Source organism: Hemicordylus capensis, chromosome 8, assembly GCF_027244095.1.
Source record: "Hemicordylus capensis ecotype Gifberg chromosome 8, rHemCap1.1.pri, whole genome shotgun sequence".
NCBI classification, from domain to species: Eukaryota; Metazoa; Chordata; class Lepidosauria; order Squamata; family Cordylidae; genus Hemicordylus; species Hemicordylus capensis.
Genome location: NC_069664.1, coordinates 29605410 through 29626609, shown reverse-complemented (window position 1 = coordinate 29626609; position 21200 = coordinate 29605410). Strand labels below are relative to the sequence as shown.

Here is a 21200-nt window from a genome sequence, read left to right as displayed (position 1 = left end):
GATCATCTCTCACCCATTAAGGCACGTGTCCTTAAACGTGGGTTCAGTGTTCTCCGTAACAGGGATTCCCAGAATGCTGATGACTACAACTCCCATAAGCCTCAGTCAAAGGCCACTGCAGCAGTCAATGCTGGGAGTTGTGGTCAACAGTATCTGGGAATCCCTTGGGGCTGGAGATGATGGGAGCTGTAGGGCATCAACATCTGGGGACCCAAGTGGGAGAACCTCTGCCTTAAGGGCTGCTGTTTATCTGGTCCTCGTTAAGAAGACAGCAACACAAATAACAAAGGACACATATAGACTCGGTTGATGAAGTCACTGCTGCTGAGTGCAGAGAACAAATGTCGTCCCCCCCCCCCCCCGCCGCCCCACCATTCTTCTGCTGCCCCCTCTAGCAACTCTGACATCATCCCCACAGTGTCAGGAGTAATTCCCCTTGGTACTGACAGAACGAGAACATTCAACCCAGCCCTGCTGGCTGCTTATCAAGTATGTCCTTGTTTTCCAGAAAACTTTTAACAAAACAAGAGCGGAAAGGTTTGGACTTTGAACTGGAACACAGATAAATAAAGAGATGATAACGGGGAGCTGGAGTGGGGGGCCCTGGAGCTTTGAAGTGCGGGGGGGCATGAGGCAGGCGGGAGCAGGGGAGAAAGGGCAGGGCATTCTGGGAGCGACCGGTCAAAAATATTTTGCAAGCTGCAGAAGAAATGAGAGGAATTGTTCCACCCACCCAACGCCTCGCTTGGATTCACAGCAGGACAGAAAGCACTCGGGAACCCGTCTAACTGTCCGGGCCTTCCCTACGACGACCTGGGCACTACCATTTCAGCTTGAGGGTTAGGAGGGCCTTTCCTGGCTAATCCTGCCAAAGGAGCCACAGTTCCCACGGTCCCCTGGCTACGAAACACACACACACACACACACCCCTTCTCACAAGCTCTTGGTACAAGAGGTGGTGGGGACGGAAAAACACCCTTCCACACAATGCACAGAGCAGCCAGTGGGGAGCCAGCATCCGCCCCGTTTGACCTCTTTGGGCCACCAAGGCAGCTGTGGCCCATGTGCATGCAATTACTCACCGACCTGGTTGTCTGAACCAAGGACAGCGACAGCAACTTTCCGTCACTGGTTCAGACAACCAGTCTGGCCAGCAGTCAGCAACCCCACCGGCCACAGGACAGACCTGTCGCCAGAAGCTTTGTGGCGGGCGAGCCCAGGCAGGTAGAGTCCTTGGGGAGCCACCCCAGCTTGACTAAGCTTGCATGCTTGAAGTTACGCGTGCTGCACGCTTGTTCGCCTATCTGTGAATTGAACAAACCATTTAAAAATAAGGGCCTGTTGCTTCTCGGTTGTCGACCCAGCGAGCAACTGGGTAGAACGCAGTGGGTTTGGGGGCTATTTATTTGGGCGCAGGGTGTGTGAAGAGGAATTACCGAGGAGGATTAAAGAGTGCATTTTGCCCAATTTCAAAGAACCTGTCACATGAGTTTCATAAGGGGGGGGACACACCGTTTCCTTGACGACCGCTGATGTCAGCCCAGCTCTCTCAGGAAGTGGCAGCTGCAGCAACCCCTCAGAGCCGGAGGCCAGCGGGGTGGGGGGGGGGGGCAGAGAGAGGCAGGCACAACGTGAAGCCATAGTCTGGTTTAAGCAGCGTGTTGTGTCTGGTTTAAGCACCGGGGGCTCCTTGGCCTGTTGGAGTCTCTCAGACTCCAGCCCCGTGAAGGCTTCCAAGTGGGAAATGGGTTCATTTTATCCTGCAGTTTCCATGGTGTTGGCAGTCACAACAGCTATATGACTTTATCCCCATTTTACAGCTAGTTGAGGCCAAGAGACCATTTCTTGCCCAAAGCTGGACTCTCAAGGGGCCCGGCGGCAGAGCTGGGGTGCAGTCAGGTGTCTCAGGTCTCCCAAATGCGAGCTCAAATGTGAGCTTACTCAGTCATTCCGGCTCCCGAGGAAGCAGCTGAGCTCTCCCTCCAAGGTGCCAGCTCAAAGCCAGAAACTGGGTGGAAACGCTGCTGCCCCACACAGTCTTCCAGGCGCAAAGCTATTAAAACGGCCTTCATCGCTGGGGCTAAGAGCTGGTGCTCGGGGTGGGTGGGGGGCATGAGTGCACTGCCTCTGCTCACAGCAAGGCCCGGGTTCAAGTCTTGCCTCTGATGTGAGCAGAACGACTCTGTCTCTGTCCCCTCCACCATCACTTGCATGAGGGTGGTATGGTTTATGCAGCACAATAGAAACACTTGAATTGCCCTGTACAGGTGTAAAACATCATCATTATTGGGCCAAGAACCGGCTGACCAAACACTCCATCCTGAGTTGCATTCACACAGATAAAACCTTGACGGTCCCAAAGACTTGGGGGGTTACAGGATTCAACCGGCACAAGGGACGGGCTCTGTCTCCGCTGAATACTGGCCGATTTCTTTGCCCCCTCTGGGCGCAGCGCCTAGTGGGCAATTTATGCTGCACCTGCCCCCCCCCGCCCGTGTGTCACAGCAGCCACATGAAAGGTTGCCGATTGATGAATTATTCACGCTAATCAAAGTGCTGCTGGAACCGTGGGGGGGGGGGGGCAGTGTCTTCAGCTCCTGCTCAAGGTGATTGCAGGCCAGGCGCTGACGAGAGCACACACAGAAGATCTCCTTGGAGCCGTTGCTATGCCAACGCATCTTCCTAGGTGATTGCCACTTGTTGAAAGTTTGAGATGAATTAGCAGCTGGAGGAAACAGCAGAGGGAAGGAGAGATGGAGACTTTTAACTCTTCCCACACTCGACAAACCCACCCTCAAGGCTTAAGCAGCAGCTGCACATGCCTGAGGGCACACCAAAAGGACCTGAGCAGACAGATGCTTCTCTTAGAAGTCCCCTGCCCTCTGACGAAGAGCTGAAAGTTAAGAGTGTCACCTGGATGGCAGGTCAGCCCGTGACCCGGAGCTCTTCCAAAAGCCATCAGGCACAGAAAAGGGACCGGCTGATGGCTGGTGTCTACATTACTGGCCCAGTAAGAGAAACTATACACATGTGGGAAAGAGGTTTGGTTAGCACCTGCCTTGGCTAGATAGAGTCTGCCCCAGGGAAACACACAAAATCCTGAAATTCAAATGAGCTAGGCAATATTTAACACATTTGCTCGGTTTTGCTTATATTTATTCTGCGTCCATGAGTCAGGTTAACTAATAGCTTAAGAGTTTACCTAGAAATATTTGGGGTTGGAAGAAAAAAGGGTGCACGACGTTTTCAAGCTGTTCTCCAGGGACTAAAAAAGAATTTAGACATACAAATCTGAAGTCATTAGGCTGCTGGAATTTGGAGACTGGACGAGAGGGCCTGTGTTTGCACAGCATGCCCACAGACAAAATGGAACGAAGCCCCTGGAAACGTCTGCCTTTCGTTCCCAGAAGTTTCCACGTTGACCTTGGGCAGGTTCTGCCTCTCCCCCAGCTCTGCACTGCTGTTTGATCGACTGCACAGAACGTGGCATCTGGTCTGTGCAGCGTTCTTTGCAGGGATGGCCTCAGTGAGGCCTTGCTGAAAGGGTAATGCATACTCTGGCGATTTCAATGCATGGTATTATTTACTCGGCTGACGTCATTGGGAACACATTCTCTGCTTCCATTCTCTCTAGAAGGCTCCAGGATACAAGGCACCTGATCATTTTACTGGCTTGCAAATTCTGGCTAACCCTTTGTAGTGCACAGCGTATTGTTTAGAGGAGCAAGAGGGTAAGCTGTTTTTAGGGGGAGCAAACAATCCAGTCTTAACAACTTGCCTCCACCTGTCCTCCTGGTTCCAAAACCCCAAATGCTGCCAGATCCATTCTCTCCAAATGACAGGGTGCTGTTATTTCTGTCCAGTTGATTTAGAATAGGGAAAGGTCTCCTATAACCCCTTTCTGATTGTATTTTCTGGATCACCCAGAATTCCTTTGTCCTTCACTTCTAAAAATTTGTCATTACCTGCTTTTCAAAGATGAAGGTTTTTTGTTTTAAAGCCAATTATAACAGAATGTGAATGTTAGAATGACATGAACCCCCATGATTGTTTCAGAGGAAAACCTGGTTCCAATCCAATCTTTATTACGGTCAGAGACCAGAGTCCTGGTTCCAAAATTTCTTTTATCTTAAAAGCAGACTTTCAGAGAACCAGCAAACAAGAGGTCCCAGAAAAACAGATCATTCAAAACATGCTGCCTATTTATTTACACGGGTTAGGACTGAATCGCCCTATTTATTCCAAGCATCACCAGTCACTACACTGGATCCTAAAATAGTGCAGTGCATAATTCAGGATACCATACATGGACCAGGGTACCTGGAGGAAAGTAAACTTCCACATCAGCCTGCACTGTGGTCTTCGGAAGCCCTGGCATAAGAGGCGAGGCAGGGGGCAAGAAGAGGGGAAAAGCATTCTTGATTGTGGTGCTGTTTGTGTATCTTCCCCTGTAGGAGGTCCATCTGATGCCCACGTGAATGCCTTTTTGCAGATATCTTATTGTGCACCTACAATATGCAGGATTAAAGCTGCTATTTAAATTTGTTATTGAGGGGACACAGACACAGCCAATCCTTTTGGGTGAGCATGCTTTCTGGCTTTGCTCCAACTGTACAATTCCACAAAGACACTTTTCCTTTGTAGAAATAAAGGAGGCCGCCCAAAGAAGAGGTGATGTCTCTGTTCTGGAACTGGGGAGCACAGCATAGGGTCTAGCAGGGCTGAGGCAACACAAGCTGAAAAGGAGAGGAATCTATTCTTTTCTATCAGCACCCGAGAAGATCTATTCTGAGCAGCAGGAGCACCTCTCTACACCAGGGTGCTCTGGTGTGTTTCCAGGAAGTCGTTGAGTGCGAGCAAACTCTTCCCACCTTCTGGTTCCAGGTACTGAGGGACTGTGCAATTCCTGTGAACGAAGCCCTCTGGGAACTATCTCGCCACTGTTCAGTCAAGACACCTGTGGCCACCAGTCAGCGCTCAGAATCCCTTCCAGGGACTGACGCCAAACATGCCTCAGACAGTGCAGCAGCCCACAAGAATAGAGGATGCCACTTCAGCTCACCCCAAGTTTTAAAAACGGAAGGTCCATGTTCTTTATTTTGCATCAATAATACACTGTAATTGCTTTTACAGAGTCCAGCATATCAACTGCAAAGACTGTAACCGGTGCTCACAAAAACTAGTGCATTTCTCCCAGAGCGAAGACTAAACCCTTGTTTTAACTCTCGTTAAAAAAATACATTAAAGAACGTACCACACATATTGCACTTGTCTCCATATGAAAAATGTTTTTAACCCCATGTACACCTCTCACCAAAGTCGCTTCAAGGGAGCCTGTATTAAAACTAATAAAGCTAGTAGTTGCTCTACAGTAGCATCACACAAATCCTCAACAGACACAGCAGACTCGACAGAAGCTTCAAAAGAGCCGTAATACCGGGGCGGGGTGGTGGTGGTGGTGGTATGCAAGTGTGTTTTAGGGAAACACAGCTCTCTCTGTTACTACTGTAAGGGAAACGACACCATATGTTCAGAAACACAGGCCATTGCGCAGAGGAAGAGAAATGTCTGATCTAGCTTTGAATTCAGAACTTCCGTCCCCTTAAGCTGAGGTACACAGCCGCTGCCAGGAGAAATGGAATTTATTAGCTTTCTGCACCTGAATACTGAGCTGTAGCCACCTCCTCAGGTCGGCTATAATTTGTGCTCTGGACGCACCATCAGGGTCGTTCTACCAAGTCCAGCTGAGGCAGGGAATCGCTCTACCCCCGTCCTCAGCAAGAACCACAAACTCTGCCTGCAAGCGCCTACCACAGTCTCCCTTGTGCATTACGCCAGGGGCAGTCAGCGATCACACAGTGACCCCCCCACCAAAAAACACACACAAGATGCTACAGGAAGGAGCTTAGACTTCAGGTAGGCAGCATGAGGTCTAGAAGTTGTGTCTGGCTCCCTGCTGAGACTTCAGCTGCAACGGGAGAAACACCTTGGTGGGCCAGGAATGACTCGAGGAGCTGATGTCGCTGACCCCGAGCTACAGCAGCCCCCTCCCTCCAGGCAGCCAAGGAGAGAAGAGAGGCAGCCTTGAGTCAATGCTCCCCCCTCTCCCTAATGAACGGACTAAGGGCTTTGCAAAGTGGGTGGGCAAGCCTCAAGTGCTAGGAGGGTCTCCCAGCCCTGCTTACCAGGAAATAAGGCAACTGGTTTTCAGCGTGGGCAACTCCTTCCACACCCCACCCTCCATATGATGAAGCACAGAGGGGTACAGCAGGAGGAGGTTTCCTTGTGAGGAAAGCACTGCAGTTACACTTCAGAAGCAGGCGTCGTAGTAGGGCTATTACTCCGGCCCTTCTGGGGAAGGAAATCCAGAAGGATCCCCAAACTCCGGGTGCCAAGACTAAAGATCATCCCCAGGACAGAAGCCCACAAGACGTTTCCCTTTGGGAAACAGCAGTTCCAGACAACCTCCTCTGGCCCCTCTGCACAATCCAGTGCCTGGCACAAGGGCGGCAGGCCGGTCTCCACGTCACTCGTCACCCAGAGGTTAAGAATACGGAGAATCGGGGCAACGACAGGAGCCGGGAGCCAGTCCGAGCGGCAGTTGGAACCAGCAGAGCTGTGCGGGGTGAACATGGCACAAGACTGACCCAGGGTGGGAAAGGAAAGCTCCCCAGCCAGAGCGGCCCAGTTCCTGTGGAGGCGGAGGAGTGGTGGCTGGGCTGCACCATTGCTGGCTGGACAGGGGAGCTCAGACGGCGAATGGCTCCTCTGCCCAGACTGCCTCCAGCCAGGGGGTCACGGAGACGGCTGCTCTGGAATGCTCCTCTCCTCAACACCCAGCTTGCTTTGTGCAGCAGATTTTCCCCCTCTTTCTGGCATGGAGAAGGATTCAGTCATGCGAGCCCTCACCTGACGCTTGAAGTGGTCCAGCCAAGACACAGGCGGGTCACCTCCCCGAGAACGGGAGGCGCCAGCTTCCCCTGCGTCAGATCGACTTGGCTAGCCTGCCATTCTTTGTGCTTAACCAAGGACACGTTGTGCTTAAAGGTGGTTGTATCTGCTCCCACCAGGATGCTCCAAGCATTTCTTTTCTCTAACAAGCCTGTGACAAATCTGAGACAGCCTCAGCATTCTTCCTATGGACTAGAAACCCGGCATGTCCACGAAGGTCTATGCTGAATGCTTGGCAGAGCAGATATTAACTGAAATGATTAACAAGTCAACAGTTCTTGATCCTAAATATTGCTGTTAATACTCCCCCACTCCCACCCCAAACATTTCAGATATATAGATGAGTAAGTGAGAAACACTTAAGGAAACTTGAAACCTGCATTCCACATGGTGGAATCTGGGCTCTGAAGGGACTTTGGCGTCAGCATGGATATAAATGGGGCATTTTTTTCTACTTCAGAAAAAAGAAAGAGAGAAGCAGAGTCTCAAAAAAAAAAAAAAAAAAAAAAAGGCACAGCACTATCACTTCACATGGGTTTTCCAATAAGTTCATTTTGTTTTGTCCTTAAATCCTAAATCCCTAAATAACTGTCCAAATGTACAAAGCCTAAGAAATCACCAGCACCCCACCAATTCCCCATCTGGCTGCCTCCTTCCAAGAGAAGAGCAACCCATGCCAGCTTATAACAACTTCTCCAGCGAACAGAGCTCTGCTCAGACTTCCGCCAGAGAAAACCGCATGCAGCCTCCCCTCGGCCCTCCACATCTCCCCCCCCCCCCGATTCTCTGCCAACTGATCTTCAGAGAACCTCCCAACACACAAAGAGTTCTGTGGAAAGCCTGGGTGGGCACTCCAGGTTTCTTTTGACATGGATCTATGGACCCCTGCGTCAAAAATCCAGAAGCCTGCCATGGTGCATACAGATTAGGAATTTCCTGGCAAGAGTTGACGGCCCAAAGGGAAGAGTGCACCCTCCGAGGATTGGCTGCAGTCCAGTTCTGCTGCTGCAGCAGCTCAGAGTCCGGCCTTCCGACGCCCCTGGCTTTCTATGTTCCTGATTGGCCTGAAAAGTAAACCCAAGTCTTTTCCGAGCTCCAATGAAACGTGTATTGCTTTTATTGCCAAGAAGTATGGTGCATCCCATATTTGCTCTCCTTCCCGACGTCTACTGGGTTTCCTCTGTCGGGTTGCACGGTTAGCAGAATACCAAGCCGGTTGGCAGGCCCACCCTTCCTTCCTTCCTTGAAGTGCATGCTGCTGCCTCTTCCCCCTCAACGCGGTTCCTTTCCCCAAGGCAAGTGCAGTACCCACCTCGAGCTCCCGCCACCAAGCTTTCTCGCCGGGTGACACTCAGCTGTTCCCCCCGCTAGTACCAATTGCAAGGGTTTGTACATTCACCTGTTAGGGCCAAGGGTTGGAGAAGAAGCCATGAACTGGAGGGATGGAACGTCAACAGAAGTCCACATGCATTTCGACTCTTTGCTTCAACCAACCCACCTTCCACCCAGAACACGCCCAAATCTGCTAGTTCACCAAGACGTAGCCGCTGTGCTGGGGATCAACAGCCTCCATCATTTCGCAGTCAAAGAGCCCGGGCAACTCCCCGAGGCCCAGCGCCTCGTAGCTGGACTGGGACCCTGGAGACTCCGTACTCCTCCGCGAGTCGGTCACTGCTACACTGCTCTGCTGAGCTGGGTCCAGGGGGTATGGATGCTGCCTGCCATAGTCTGGTTCAGAGGGGACACCCACCGGCAAGTCACAAGTCTGGTAGGGATACTGCTGCTGCGGCTGCTGCGGCTGCAGCATGGGAATCTGTGCCGGCAACCGAGAAGCGCTGTGGATGGGCGTGGAGGACGGCTGGTCCAGGTGCAGCTTCTGATACTGGCCAAGGAAGGGGTCGAATTGCATTTGTTCCGCAGAAGGCTCCATGACAGGGCTTAGGGGCTGCACCAGGCTGAACTGGGAAGGGGGTGGCGGTGGCTGCCGATCCTCATGGCAGGCGAGGGGCAGCTGGCTTGGCCTGGGGTAGGTGCTCTCCGCGATTTGCATCTGGTTGAAGTACGCCTGAAGCTGGGATTGCTTCTGGAGAAACAGCCGCTTCTGGTGCAGCCTGAATCAAAGACACCAAGAGCAGTTAGTTCAGCCTTTCCTGATCTCCACAACTCTTGTCCTTTCTCCAGGCAAAGCCTGACAGTCCCTCCCAGGATCTTTGGATCGCCGAGCTGGCAGAGATCAAAGAGATTTCTAGTGCAACCTTCCACTCCAAGCCAGGACCGCCAACGCCACTCCCCAGCCTCCACATTTTCTTTGTCAAAGCTAGCCTTTTTGGGTGTGCTTTTCTCAAGGCATTTCCCTTTAAGATCAGGGAAACCCAGATTGAAATACATGCTTCTCTTCTGGTTCTACACAGCATGTATTTCCAAACACAGGAAGGAAAATGAAAACACAGGAACGCTGGGAATCCTTGGACTACCACCTTGGAGTGACACAGTTCCTATTAAAAGCATCCATCCGCTGTTACAGGGATTTCCAGATGTTGACAACTACAGCTCTCGTCATCTCCAGCTGCAACGGCCTTTGGCTGTGGATGATGGGTGTTGCAGTCAACAACCTCTGGGAATGCCCTTTACGGGGTATATGTACCTTAAGCAAGCACCAATAAGCCACTGTCAAAATTCCCCTTCCCTTTTCACCATGGCTGACTCCCCACTAGAGACCCACTCCGATTCGAGTGGGTCTTTGTGGTACCGGCACAACTGAGCAGTGCTCATGAGAGACCCTCCCCTCCTCTGTTGATAAAGATCTGTGTCTCCGTCTGCTTTGACACAGAACACAACCACTAGTCCCAATGCACACTTGCATGCAAAACAGGCCCACTCCAAACACCTCTGCCTTCTCACACACCTGTGCTCCTGCAGCTGCTGTTCCAGGCTCCGAGGCAACTCCTTGCAAAATACCTGGCAGGCATTCTGGGCTTTTGAAAGCAGGCTGGACTTCTGGAAGAAGGTGAAAAGGAGGGTTCATGGCAGCGTTGCACATTGCTGTACGGGGTGTTGCTTATTCCTGCTGAAAGCCGCTAACGTTAAGGACTGGCCACCCGAACGTGCGGAGTTGGCTGGAAGGCCCCATTGCCCCCCACCAGCCCCACATGGCAACTCGTGTTGCCAGGACAGGCACAGAATATCCACCACACTCGCACCTCCCTGGAACAGTGGCAGGGAGAACGGGAGAAGAACAAGAGCCTTGTATCACCCTGATCCATTTCAGCCAAGAGAAATGAGAAGGAAAGAGACACAGTAACACTCCCTGCAGGCCTACGCATTAATTTAGACTGGCTTAGCGCTTCAAACGGAGGCAGTGGCACCATACCTGGAGTCTGTGCTGAAAATACTGCGTCTCTAAACTCTGCCTCCTGGAGAGCAACTGGGGGTGCATGCTGTTTGGAAAAGCAGAGGCAGCTTCCGGCTGCTGGGAGGTCTCCTCCTGGGAAGGAAAGGAGAGTGAACACAGAGCAGAGACCTCAGGCCACAACGTGAGAGAGAGAGACAGAGAGAAAGAGAGAGAGCGAGCAGCCAGAAGCACAGCCAAGCCAGTAGCCAGGAAACTGGCCGGCATCCTGGAGGCTTAAAGAGGGGCGGTGAGGAGAGCCCCTGTGTTGGATGCCTTTCCCAGCCAGCCAGCACCAAGGCCGGAAAGAGTTTGCGAATTCCCAGGCGCCACCATTCCATTCAGAGCCTGCCCCTTTGCAAAGGAAAGCTCCAGGAAGTGGGAATAGCCTTTGTTTCCCAGAGGAGCCCAGGAAGAGGAGCAGAAGGGGCTTCCCAGTGGCTCAAGCCCTGCCCCTCTCCCCATCACCCGAATTCCCACACAAACCCCGCTCAGCACGATCCGGCCCTCCTATTCCCAGCCACCAACAACCAGGGCAATTCCAAACTGGGGGGGGGGGGGGGGGAGCTCTTAGAATTAACAGGAGCCCCTGGTGGCGCAGTGGTAAAACTGCCACCCTGTAACCAGAAGGTTACAAGTTCGATCCTGACCAGGGGCTCAAGGTTGACTCAGCCTTCCATCCTCCCGAGGTCGGTAAAAAGAGTACCCAGAATGTTGGGGGTAATATGCTAAATCATTGTAAACCGCTTAGAGAGCTCCGGCTATAGAGCGGTATATAAATGTAAGTGCTATTGCTATTGCTATTGCTAACAGAACCCACCCCCCCGCTTGCTTGCTTGCTTGCCCGGCTCGGGGAGCTGGGTGCCACTCCAGCAGCCTTGCAGGTGGCTTCCAAGCAGAGGCTGAGCAGCCCTCCCCAACCCCGCCCACTTGTCACAGCCTGGCTCCATTTCAGAGGGGGCGTCCTCCTCGCAGACCAGAAGTACCTGAGGGCCACTCCCAAGAGCTTGCAGGTGAGGAGACGTGGCGGTCAGGGCAGGCTCGTCTTCCGACCTCATCTGCTCATACATCAGCTGGACTTTGTTCAGCTCCAGGATCCCTTTGGTTCGGGCCAGATTCTGAAGGTGCTGTCGAAATGCTACAATCCCTGGATCAAGGGCAAGCAGAGCAGCTCTTAGGGGAGAAGCAGCCCCGGGCGACTCCGCCCAGCCCAAACAAGCAGCTCTCTGCGGTGCCTTTCATTTCAGGTTGCTCAGTGTCCCTGTTCTGCTCTTTAGGCATTCCTAGCAAATGCACACTTTACCGGGGTGGGGGGAGAATGCTGTGCAAGGAAAATACCCTCCCCCACCCCAATAGGCAATTCAGTATTGCTGAATAACTGGACATGTGCAAAATTGGTTTGGAGCAGGGGATGGGCCCCAACAGTAAGTGATGCGGGCCGGTGGCAGGTTTAAGAAAAAGTCTGGAGCACTGGGACCTTGAGATAATCATGATGATCTCCAAACAAGACCAAGAAAATCTTGGTGAAGTCAACACCTGCTTCACGTGGTCCTGACTTCCAGGCTGTAGCCTGTTCATCTGCGACATCTTCAAGCCATGTCAGAATCTGCTGTGGCAGCCCCAAGACGTGGCTCTATAGAGGGCTGAGTGAGCTCCAGCTGCACATCCCCGCTTCCCGGCCTCAGAGGTCCTCAGGGGACCGTGGCTGAAGCCATCGGTAGCAAGGACAAGGGCAGGAAATGTCAAGGAAGTACTTCTCTTTACACAATGTGTAGTTAAGCTATGGAATTCACTGCCACCAGATGTGGTGATGGCTGCCAATCCAGATGGTTCTGAAAAAGGACCAGACAAATCCATGGAGACAGGGCCACCAACACTGGCCAGCCTTGCAGGCAATACATTCCCATCAGGTACAGGGGTGGCATGCTCCTGAACACCAGGTGCAAGGGAGCACCCATGGGAGAGAGAGGGCAGCAGCCTTGATTCCCCCACTCGCGGGCTTCCTGGGTGCACCCGGCCAGACACTGCATGAGGCCGGATGCTGGACTGGATGGGCCTTTGGCCTGATCCAGCAGCCGCTCTTATGAAATTCTGCCCAAACAATCCTGGCACCGCATGGCTTCTGTTTCTGATACTAGAGACTTGAATGCATTTTATCACGAGACTCTCACCAGCTGATTCGGGGCTATAAAGCAGGATATAACATTTTAAAACAACCCCCGCCCCCAACCCACTTCCGAACACCCACATGCGCTCCAAACGGAGTGCTGCAAGGAACAGCTCTGCCGCCAGCAGTTACCTTGTGTGAGGGACGTGTCCGATGCCCTGCGCCCCTCCCGGAAGCTGACGGGGGAGCGGTTGTGGGCCTCTCGCTTGTGCGAGGCCAGAGCCTGCATGGCCAGATTGGCAGGCCTCAGACCGATGAACGGAGGGGTCATCCGAGGAGCTGGCTGGTTGGCCAGTACCATTTCCTTCAGGGAGGGGGTGTCTTCCAGGAAGTTAAGATCCTGCTGGAGGGACCCCATGTCGTATTCAGAGTCGACGCTGCTCAAGGACTGGTTCTCGTTGTTCATGGAATAGACTTTCCCTTTAACACACAAGGAAATCCCCAGTCAACGGAGTGCGAAAGGAACCAGGGTTCCCTCTAACAGGGATTCCTCGCTCTTGTGGACTACAGCTCCCAGAATCCCCAGCTGCAACAGCTTTTGCTTGGGGATTATGGGAGATGTAGTCCACAACACCTGGGAATCCCTGTTTAGAGGGAACATTAGCAGGAACCTACAAAAGCAAACTGAGTGGCTGTGTCCCCAAGGAATAGCTGGGACACGCAAAAGGGCCCAAGAAGAAGCAAAGCCATGCTGCCTTAACGCTTTCCGGCTCTGGCAGACTAGGCCCATTCAAGCAAAGCAGCACCTCTTCCAGCTCCAGAAGTCATGTGAACTGGCACAGTGTTACACAGAGATGCCACCACATGCAGTTCCAGCTTTCAGAATGAAGACCCTCGAGTAAGTGTCCTTCGTAGGACAGGTTAGCCTGCCCTGGTCTGTGTCTAGAAATGTCCCCTGGATGCTCTGTGAGCTGCTCCTCTCCTGCTGCGGTGCACCCGTCTCGCCCACTCAGTGATGTACAGGTAATAGACATAGTTGTCTAGGAATAAAACCAGCCTTGCTATGTCCAGAGGAAGTGTGTCATGCCAAAACCTGTCAATGAGAGAACTCAAGGGGCCGTTTCAATCAGCCACTTGCTTCAGTGACGTCAGCCCTGCTTATCAGGCAGCGGGGAGAAAGGCATTGTGTGACCCAGACTGAGATGGACGGCCTAGAACCTAGTGAGGGCATCTGAAAGTCAACTGCCTAAAATCTACAGGGAGGAGTTTTCTGGCTTGGTTTTCAGCCGTGACCCTCTTAGCTTCCCACAGAGACTGTTTGCTCAACGGCAGTTTTGGCAGAAGACTCCTGCTATATCATCGGGGTGGCCGGGGGCAGGGGGGGTGCCCTTCTAGTATCCGTGTTTGTAGCTGCAAAATGCAAAAGGCCCAAGCAGCTGCCAGTTCCAGAAGGGGCGGCCACCTCCTTGCGCCTGCAAAGACCCACAGAAGAGTGCTTTCCTTGGGGGGGGGGGAAGAGGGGCCTCTTGCTATTGAACTGTCGCTAGCGGGTGGCTTCTCAGCTGAAATTGTTTGCTCTTCCCAATCTTTGCAAACTGTCATGAGATTACTTGGCAAAGCAAGCAGAAGCCATCTGTACATTTACCCCTCTTATCTTCCTGCTGGTCTGTAAAGCAAATGCACGGTTGGCTCCAAGGTAATAAACACAGACATAGACACACAGCTTCTCTTTGTTGGCTGCCGAGTTTAATGGGACGTGAAACCGAGACCTCAAGTCCACCCCTGGGACCTCGGAGTGGCCGGGCTCGCTTGACTGCACTCCCGCCGGCCCACAAGCTGGTCCTGCTTCTGGCTCTGCTTGGCGGGCGAGCCTGAGGAGCAGCCTGGCCTGGGAGCAGCACAAGACCAGGCAACCTGGGGCTCTTCTTCGGCATCCTCCCCCCAACCCCCCCAACCTCCGCCCCCTCTACCTGTGCCAGGCATGACCACCAGTTGGTTGGTGACTTCCGACAGGGTGTGGCGCCTCTTCCCACACCGAGTGGCCTGCAGGGCCGCAAAGGCTTGGGCAGGATCCTCCTCGGACTCTCCTTCCGTCTCGATGCCTTCATCAATGGAGGTTTCCATCATGCTGCTGGGCAGCGACTGGCACCCTTTCCTGACCATCACCGGTGGGGGGACGGGATCCAGCAGGCAGCCGTTCACCTACACAACACAGCGGGGCAAGGCATTCCGTTTGTGGTGCACACAGACACGCTGCGAATCAAGACAGACAGTCACACAGCAGAGGCCAACCGCTGACTGCAAGCAGCCCGAGCGCTCTGCATAATGGGAAGCTTCTGGTTGGGAGATGAAGAGGCGTCCGAAGCAAAACCAGCTGGAGAGTGACCTTTCCGAAGGACCCCTTTCTCCTGGGGAGAACGTGGGTGCTTCCATTCCCACACCCCAGAGAGAGAACAGAAGTTAATCCAACAACCACTCATATGATCACCACATTCTGGACAAGCAGGCTGGACTGGGTTTTTTGGCTGCTGTAATGCCACCTCGTCGTTATGAGGAAAACAAACCCAAAGTCGAAGACAGGCAATCTTTTTATTAGGACCTTCTAAGCTGCTGCTTGCCACCTGCAGCAGGCAAGGGCGTCCAGGGACAATCTGAAGGGTGGCATCAGGCTGCACAAGCTTCAGCCCTTCTGCGGATGCTGGCCGACAGCTCCCATAATCCCCGGCCAGGGCGCACCGTGGCTGGGCACAAAGGAAGCTGTAGCCCAAAGGCAGGTGGCCGGCCCAAGTGGCCCAGCTCTGCTTCAGGGAGGAGCAGTTGCTGACCAAGGCAAGAAGGGCTTCCTCCCTCTCGACTGAGAGAGACGCCAGCCCGAACAGGCCGAGAGAGACACCCCTCTGGGGAGAGCTGCTGCCATCCGATCAGGGAACAAAGCCAAAGTCCCCCAGCCCCATGGCGAGGAGTGCAAGGAGGAGGGGAGGAAGCTGTGTCAAGCCCCGCGCGCGAGGCTGGAGCGGATGATCAGGCGCCGAAGAAAAACAGGTTTCAAGACAACGCCTCCCACAAGAGCGGGCTGGGGCATTTTAAGCAGTGCGGCTGCAAAGGGAGAGGAGTGAGCTCCAGCCTCCTCCGAGGCCAAGTTCAGGCTTCCTCACACCCGACCGGGGAGGGGGCTGCTTGATGCCGGGCGGGCCCCGGTCAGGGCCATCAAGCCAGCCACAAAGCTGCTGTCGCATCCACCACCACCACCACCACCACCACACCGCGCTACAGCCCAGCCCACAAGGGCACCGTGTGGTCTGTAAGCAGCAGCGCTGTTGCAGCCGCAAGAGAAGGCACGGACAAGTTCCCTTCCTCATGTCAGCAGACATGACACAGAACAGACAGCCGGCCTTGAGAGCGCACTCCTGGCCATTTGCTTGTCAGGCGGTTTGGAGCACACTGGAAGAAGCCTGCTGCTCTAACAATTAATATTCATAATTCTTTTTATTAGAAGGCTCCAGAATGGCGGGCGGGGGGGGGGGATTTTCTACAACATGCCTGAATGCTTTCGCCATTTCAAGCTGCACACGGGATTGCGCTGGAGCTCCTCAGCACCCAGGAATGGTGTCGTGTCAAGGGAGCTCTGCTCACATTAATCCCGCCTCATCAGAGGGCAGCTCTGGAGCCGGCCCGCTGTGGTCACACTGCCCTGCCGACAGCCTAGGAGGAGGGCAAGCCAGCCGCTTGGGCTGAATACTCCGCAGGGCTGCTAGCGCCCGGTCTTCGACAGCCATCTGGAAGTACCCCGCCCGTCAGCTCTGCCACTGTGAGCTGCCCCCCTGCTTGGGTGATTCTGCTCCAGTTGCTCCTCATCCAAACAGGGGCACAGTCCAAAAGGGCAACTGTCATGCCCAACGTCAGACTCCTTGGGTGATTTGGGGACGCAGACTCCTGCAGTCAGCACCTGAAGAAGCTGTTATACAAGACCATTACAGACCACGCAAAAAAGGAAAGAGACCCCAATAACAACGAGAAGCCTCCTTTCTGTCATCTGGTGGTACAAGAAGATACTAGGCGAAAGGGGCCAGGTTCACGCTGCCCTTACACAGAAACACAAAAGCCTCTTGTGCTGGCAAGAGGCAAGTCAACAGAGTGATTCGAATCAGACTGAATAAAGCAGGCCGGTTTTAGGGAGACAAACGTGTGGGCACGAAGAGGAAGAGCTGCTGGGCCAGCACATGGACGCTCCCCGCCTGCTTCTGACCTGCTCTGTGCCCTTGTCACAAGAGCTGCAAAGTCCTTCCCTCCTGCCAGCTCACATTCGTCCTAGTTGTTTCCCATTTCCCTTGAGGACCATCACCACGGTCCTGAAGAGAAGACTTGATGCGTGAACGTGCAAAGCTCGCTGGAACAACTGTACCCTTGCACAACTGCAGAGCTGTCGCTTCTTATCAGGGTTCGTGCCAGCCAGCTAACTGCAGAAGAGGGGCAGGAAGTCCCGACACGCAGTGCATAACGGCCGGAAGCAAAACCCAACCCTGGGGACTGCCACTGACTACAGATGATCCGGAGCAGACCTGCAGGTTCCTAATTCCCAGGTTGGGTGGGGTGGGGGGGACAGAGAGAGAGAAAAGAGTAACAGCCTAAACCACCAACCCTTTTGAGACAGAAGCCCTCCAATATTTTCTGTCAACTTGAAGGTTTCAGGAAACTTGTCCCTGTGGCATGAAATGAACAGAAAGCAAAACACACAACACCGTTTCAATTAAAGCGTCTTGATGTCTGCCAAGTTTCCACCATCTCATCGTGAAAACAGGCAGGAAAACAACTGCAATTACGGCTGAAAATTAAGACGGTCTTTCTCAGCAAAAAGGAAGCGTCAGTCCTTACACAGTCTTGAGTGGGCATAAGCCCTAGTGAGCACAGCCAGGCCTCCTCCTTCCAAGTAAACAGGCAAAGGGCTCTGCTGTTCATTTCCTATCTGCAAGCTGACAGGCTGTTCCAGAGACAAATAAAATAACCAGCTACAAGCCAGTTTCGACACCATGGGAGTCTAAACTGAAATCTACCCCGAATGGTCCTTTTCAACATAAGGTTTGCAATGATGGAAAAAAACCTTTCTATGACAAGTTAAGCCGCATAGACGGCTCTGGAATCGACCACAGAAAAGCAGCATTTCCTAAAATTCACTCTGCTTCAGACAGCACAAACATCTGCAAAGTAAACATACAACCACTGGACTCAAGTAAATCAGGATCCTAACCTGCTTCTTCACCAGTTCCAACCAATCTTCCAGCAGTCTCCTGGCATGCTCGAGTCACATAACGTCTGTGCCAGTTTTACTGTACATGAAAATCAAAACATTCAAAGTAGCCGGTCTTTGACTCTCAGTGTAGCCAAGTGCCCAATCCTGGGTAAGAGGCTGTGGTTTTAAACAGGCTGGCAGTTTAGAAAAGCCGCCTTTAGCCAGTGCCGTGATGCCGAGGTCAGTCGAGTAGAGAATTTTTACCCTTCCCGGACATACAGTAAGGTGCTTCAGATGATGTTTATCTTGTGGTATTGGAAACCACACCCTGGTCAAAGTGTGAGGTCTTTTCACCTCGCAACATTTGCCAGGGAAAATACCTGTGGGGCTCCAGCTTCCTTCCACCACCAAGTAGCCAATGAATCTAGGCGCGCACTGGTCCTCATTAGCGACCTACTGATCTTGCAAGCAAAAACATCCTTGGTGGCAAACCATTGCTGTCTTACTGCCACAGCGAGAAGGATCCCTGTACCACCATCACAAGCCACCACCATGAGATTCAAACACCCCTCACCACAGGCTCACTGTGGAACGCAACCACAACCACATGTCTCCAAGGCACTCTGTAACATGCCACAGAGACACAAATGTGGGCATTTTTAATATTTCCACACCATTTCCCAAAGTATACAGTACCAAGGCTGTTCACATCAACAACAATCAATACCCTCAAACCCCACAGAAAACTCATCCAAAATCCATTCAAAAACCAAACAAAACCCACCAAGTACTCCGGTTAAAAGAACAGTTTTTACCTAGTGCTGAATGCTAATAAAGTAGGTACCTGGTGGCATATCTTTGGAGGGAGTTCTACAAGGAGGGGGCTACCACGAAAGTGGCCCCTTCCTTGCTAGGCACCCGCTTTATACAGAACCGGGCCTCCAGTTAAGATATGAACACTCAGGCAGGTTTACATGGGAGCAGGGAGCCCTCTTGGTGTCCCCGACCCTAAACCTTGAATTGTGCCTAGGAAAGGAGCTGGGAGCCCATAAGATCTTTTAAGTGCTGGCGAGATCTCAGTCCTCCCTAAACCGGTGAATAGATTAGCTGCTAGATTCGGCTTCCGCTGAGGTTCCCAAATGCTCTTAACAGACATTACTGTGTAAAATCCACTGCAGAAATTGACTCTGGATGTTACCAGGGTGTGGAGGATGGTGGCTCGGCCGTGTGCCTTTCCAATCCAAGTTGGCTGCACCCATTTCAAGCCATAGGAACAAACGCGACACTCACCCACAGGGCCAGATCCAGCAGCACCCGCCTGCCCCTCAAGCCGGTCCTTTGGGGTGCAGCCCCACCTAGCCCAAGAGTGTCCCCCAGTCTCAGGACCATCAGCAATGGGAAGAAGAAGCCGCGACTCTTCCGTGCAAGCCGCCAGCCTTTCGCACAGAAGCACGACTGCCGATTCCACAACTGCTTCAGTGGGCAGTAACTTAGCCACTCCGAAATCCTGGGAAACAAACTCACCTTCGGCGTGTCAATCCTCTCTTCCTCCATGAAAGCAGATTCTGCCTGGCAGGCGGAAGAGGAAAAGGCAAAGGCTTCTGCAGCAGAAGCAGCGGGGAGGCCAGGAGACCTCAGCAGCCTGACATTCGGGGGGCGGAGGTTCACCGGGGCCACTGCAGCCGGGGCCTACGAGGAGCAGGAAGAGAAGAGGGGGACAGCGGCCAGTGAGAGAGTCCACAAACGGAGCCAGAAAGGATTCGGGGCGGAGAGGGGAGAAAGGACACCGGAGAATTAAACAGAGGGCTGGGGGCCTGTGAGAGTAATGCAAAAAAGATGCATGCCCTCGCTCATCAAGATGCAAGAAGGGAGAGCAAAAAGACCGGGCGGCTTGGACCCTCCATCCCACCCCGAGGGCAGACAGAAAAGAACGGAGTAGGAAGGAGCTTCCTCTGTGGCTCTCCCCTTGCGCTCTGAGGCATCGCATTCTCGGCTGAAGCGGGGCCCCAGGGCAGCTGTGCATGCACCGTTCCAGACATGGGACTGCAGAGGGAGGGCCTCTGACGGACAAGCAGCACGGGGGCTTCTCCAAGGGCTGAAGCTAGGCTGGGCCGTGTGCTGGTTTACTGTTCATGATATTGGCGTCGTGCTGATTAAAGAGAGTCACAGGCTGGGAGATGCCTGCCAGCAAGGAGACTGCCACATCAACAACATCAACCAGTGTACACTGTACATCACAAGCTTACAGGCAGATGCTGTTCTCTTATCTCCTGCACAGCATACTTTGTTCCTGTGTTTTAAAAAAAGCAAAGAGCTCGAGCATCATCTAACAATCTGCTTCCAAGTGCACTCAGCTGACCCCGCATTCCCCAAACCAAAGGTCTGTGGAGATGTGGCAACATCAGGCTTTCTATTCCAGAGGCAAGGCCAGAGGAGATATCACCATGAAATATTTCCCTGTGCAATTGTGTCAGCATGGTGCACCAATGAGCTCAGAAGCCGTTCCACAGCCTTCCAAACAACCATCTGGGCTGAGTGTGTTTGATGTGGGCCAATGCCTACCCTGGGGCTTGGGACCCAATGTGTGTGCGAGACTGGCATGGCCGGGAAATCACAAGCATGTCTTCCCAAAGCAGGAGCATGGCATGCTTTGCGGGAACTGCTATCAGCGACTAGATGCCAAGAGAACTGTAAGCTGTTATGTAGCATTCTGGAGCGGCCAAACTGACAGAGACACCATCACAGGAATTCTTACAACAGTCTTGCACAGAAGGTTAATATGACCACCCCTCTATTGCAGGCAGGGGCAACTCAAACAATTAGACTCGGGGAGCAAAGGGCGGCAGAGATGTTCTTAGAGGAGTGAGGATTTTGCTAAATTCTTATCGAGGCAAGGCAATTAACGTTGGCAGTTTATCTTATTAATGAAGCTTGCTTAATATTTTCAAACTTATTCAGAAAATGGAGCAGATTCTTCTTAGAAAATACTGTCCGTTTGGATTAGGCCCAACCTTCCAGTCTGCTTTCCAGGTGCATTTTCTCTTCCTGTCCAAGAACATCTGGCAGGGAAGACTGGGGTGAAGAGAGGGTTTAGGACCCCGTCAATGTAGGGAGATGACCCTACGCACCCCTGGTCTCACCCAGCCCAGTTCCTGGCCAGGAAGGAAACAAAGGGGTTGGCCGGGCACCTGGGAGGCTGGAGGAGTCTCCGACCTTCCTGGCTGCCTGCTTCTGCGGCTGGATCGCGAGTAAGCCAGTGAGTGAGTGAGGCTTTTTTTTTTTTTTAAAAGCCTCAATTGTTAAAAGGACCAGCATATACCATGATTGTAATGTCTGACACTTCGCTGTAAGGTCTGGTGGATGTGGGGAGGGCAGTGGGGGCGGGGGGAGGTGTTGAAATATTTTTGGGAGAGTGACCACCACCACTGGCAGAGCTCTTGGCCTGAGGGCATTTTGAATGTTTATGGCAGATACTCCTTTAACTCCTTCAAATTTGTTGCATAAAAACAGATGACAATACCGTGTAA

General features: G+C 52.9%; 1 protein-coding gene across 1 annotated transcript in view; it reads right to left on the bottom strand.

Moving 5' to 3' along the window:
• Nucleotides 1-5065: 5065 nt before the first annotated feature.
• The window catches only part of SIK2 (salt inducible kinase 2), a 62516-nt gene continuing 46381 nt past the window's right edge, over nt 5066-21200 (bottom strand). Inside the window, exons 9-15 of the mRNA XM_053269382.1 lie at nt 19198-19362; nt 14417-14648; nt 12639-12926; nt 11326-11486; nt 10322-10435; nt 9857-9948; nt 5066-9062 (exon numbers count right to left, since the gene is read on the bottom strand). Of these exons, the coding sequence (XP_053125357.1) occupies nt 8477-9062; nt 9857-9948; nt 10322-10435; nt 11326-11486; nt 12639-12926; nt 14417-14648; nt 19198-19362 (1638 nt within the window). The 3' untranslated portion in view covers nt 5066-8476. The remainder of the gene's footprint in view (nt 9063-9856; nt 9949-10321; nt 10436-11325; nt 11487-12638; nt 12927-14416; nt 14649-19197; nt 19363-21200) is intronic.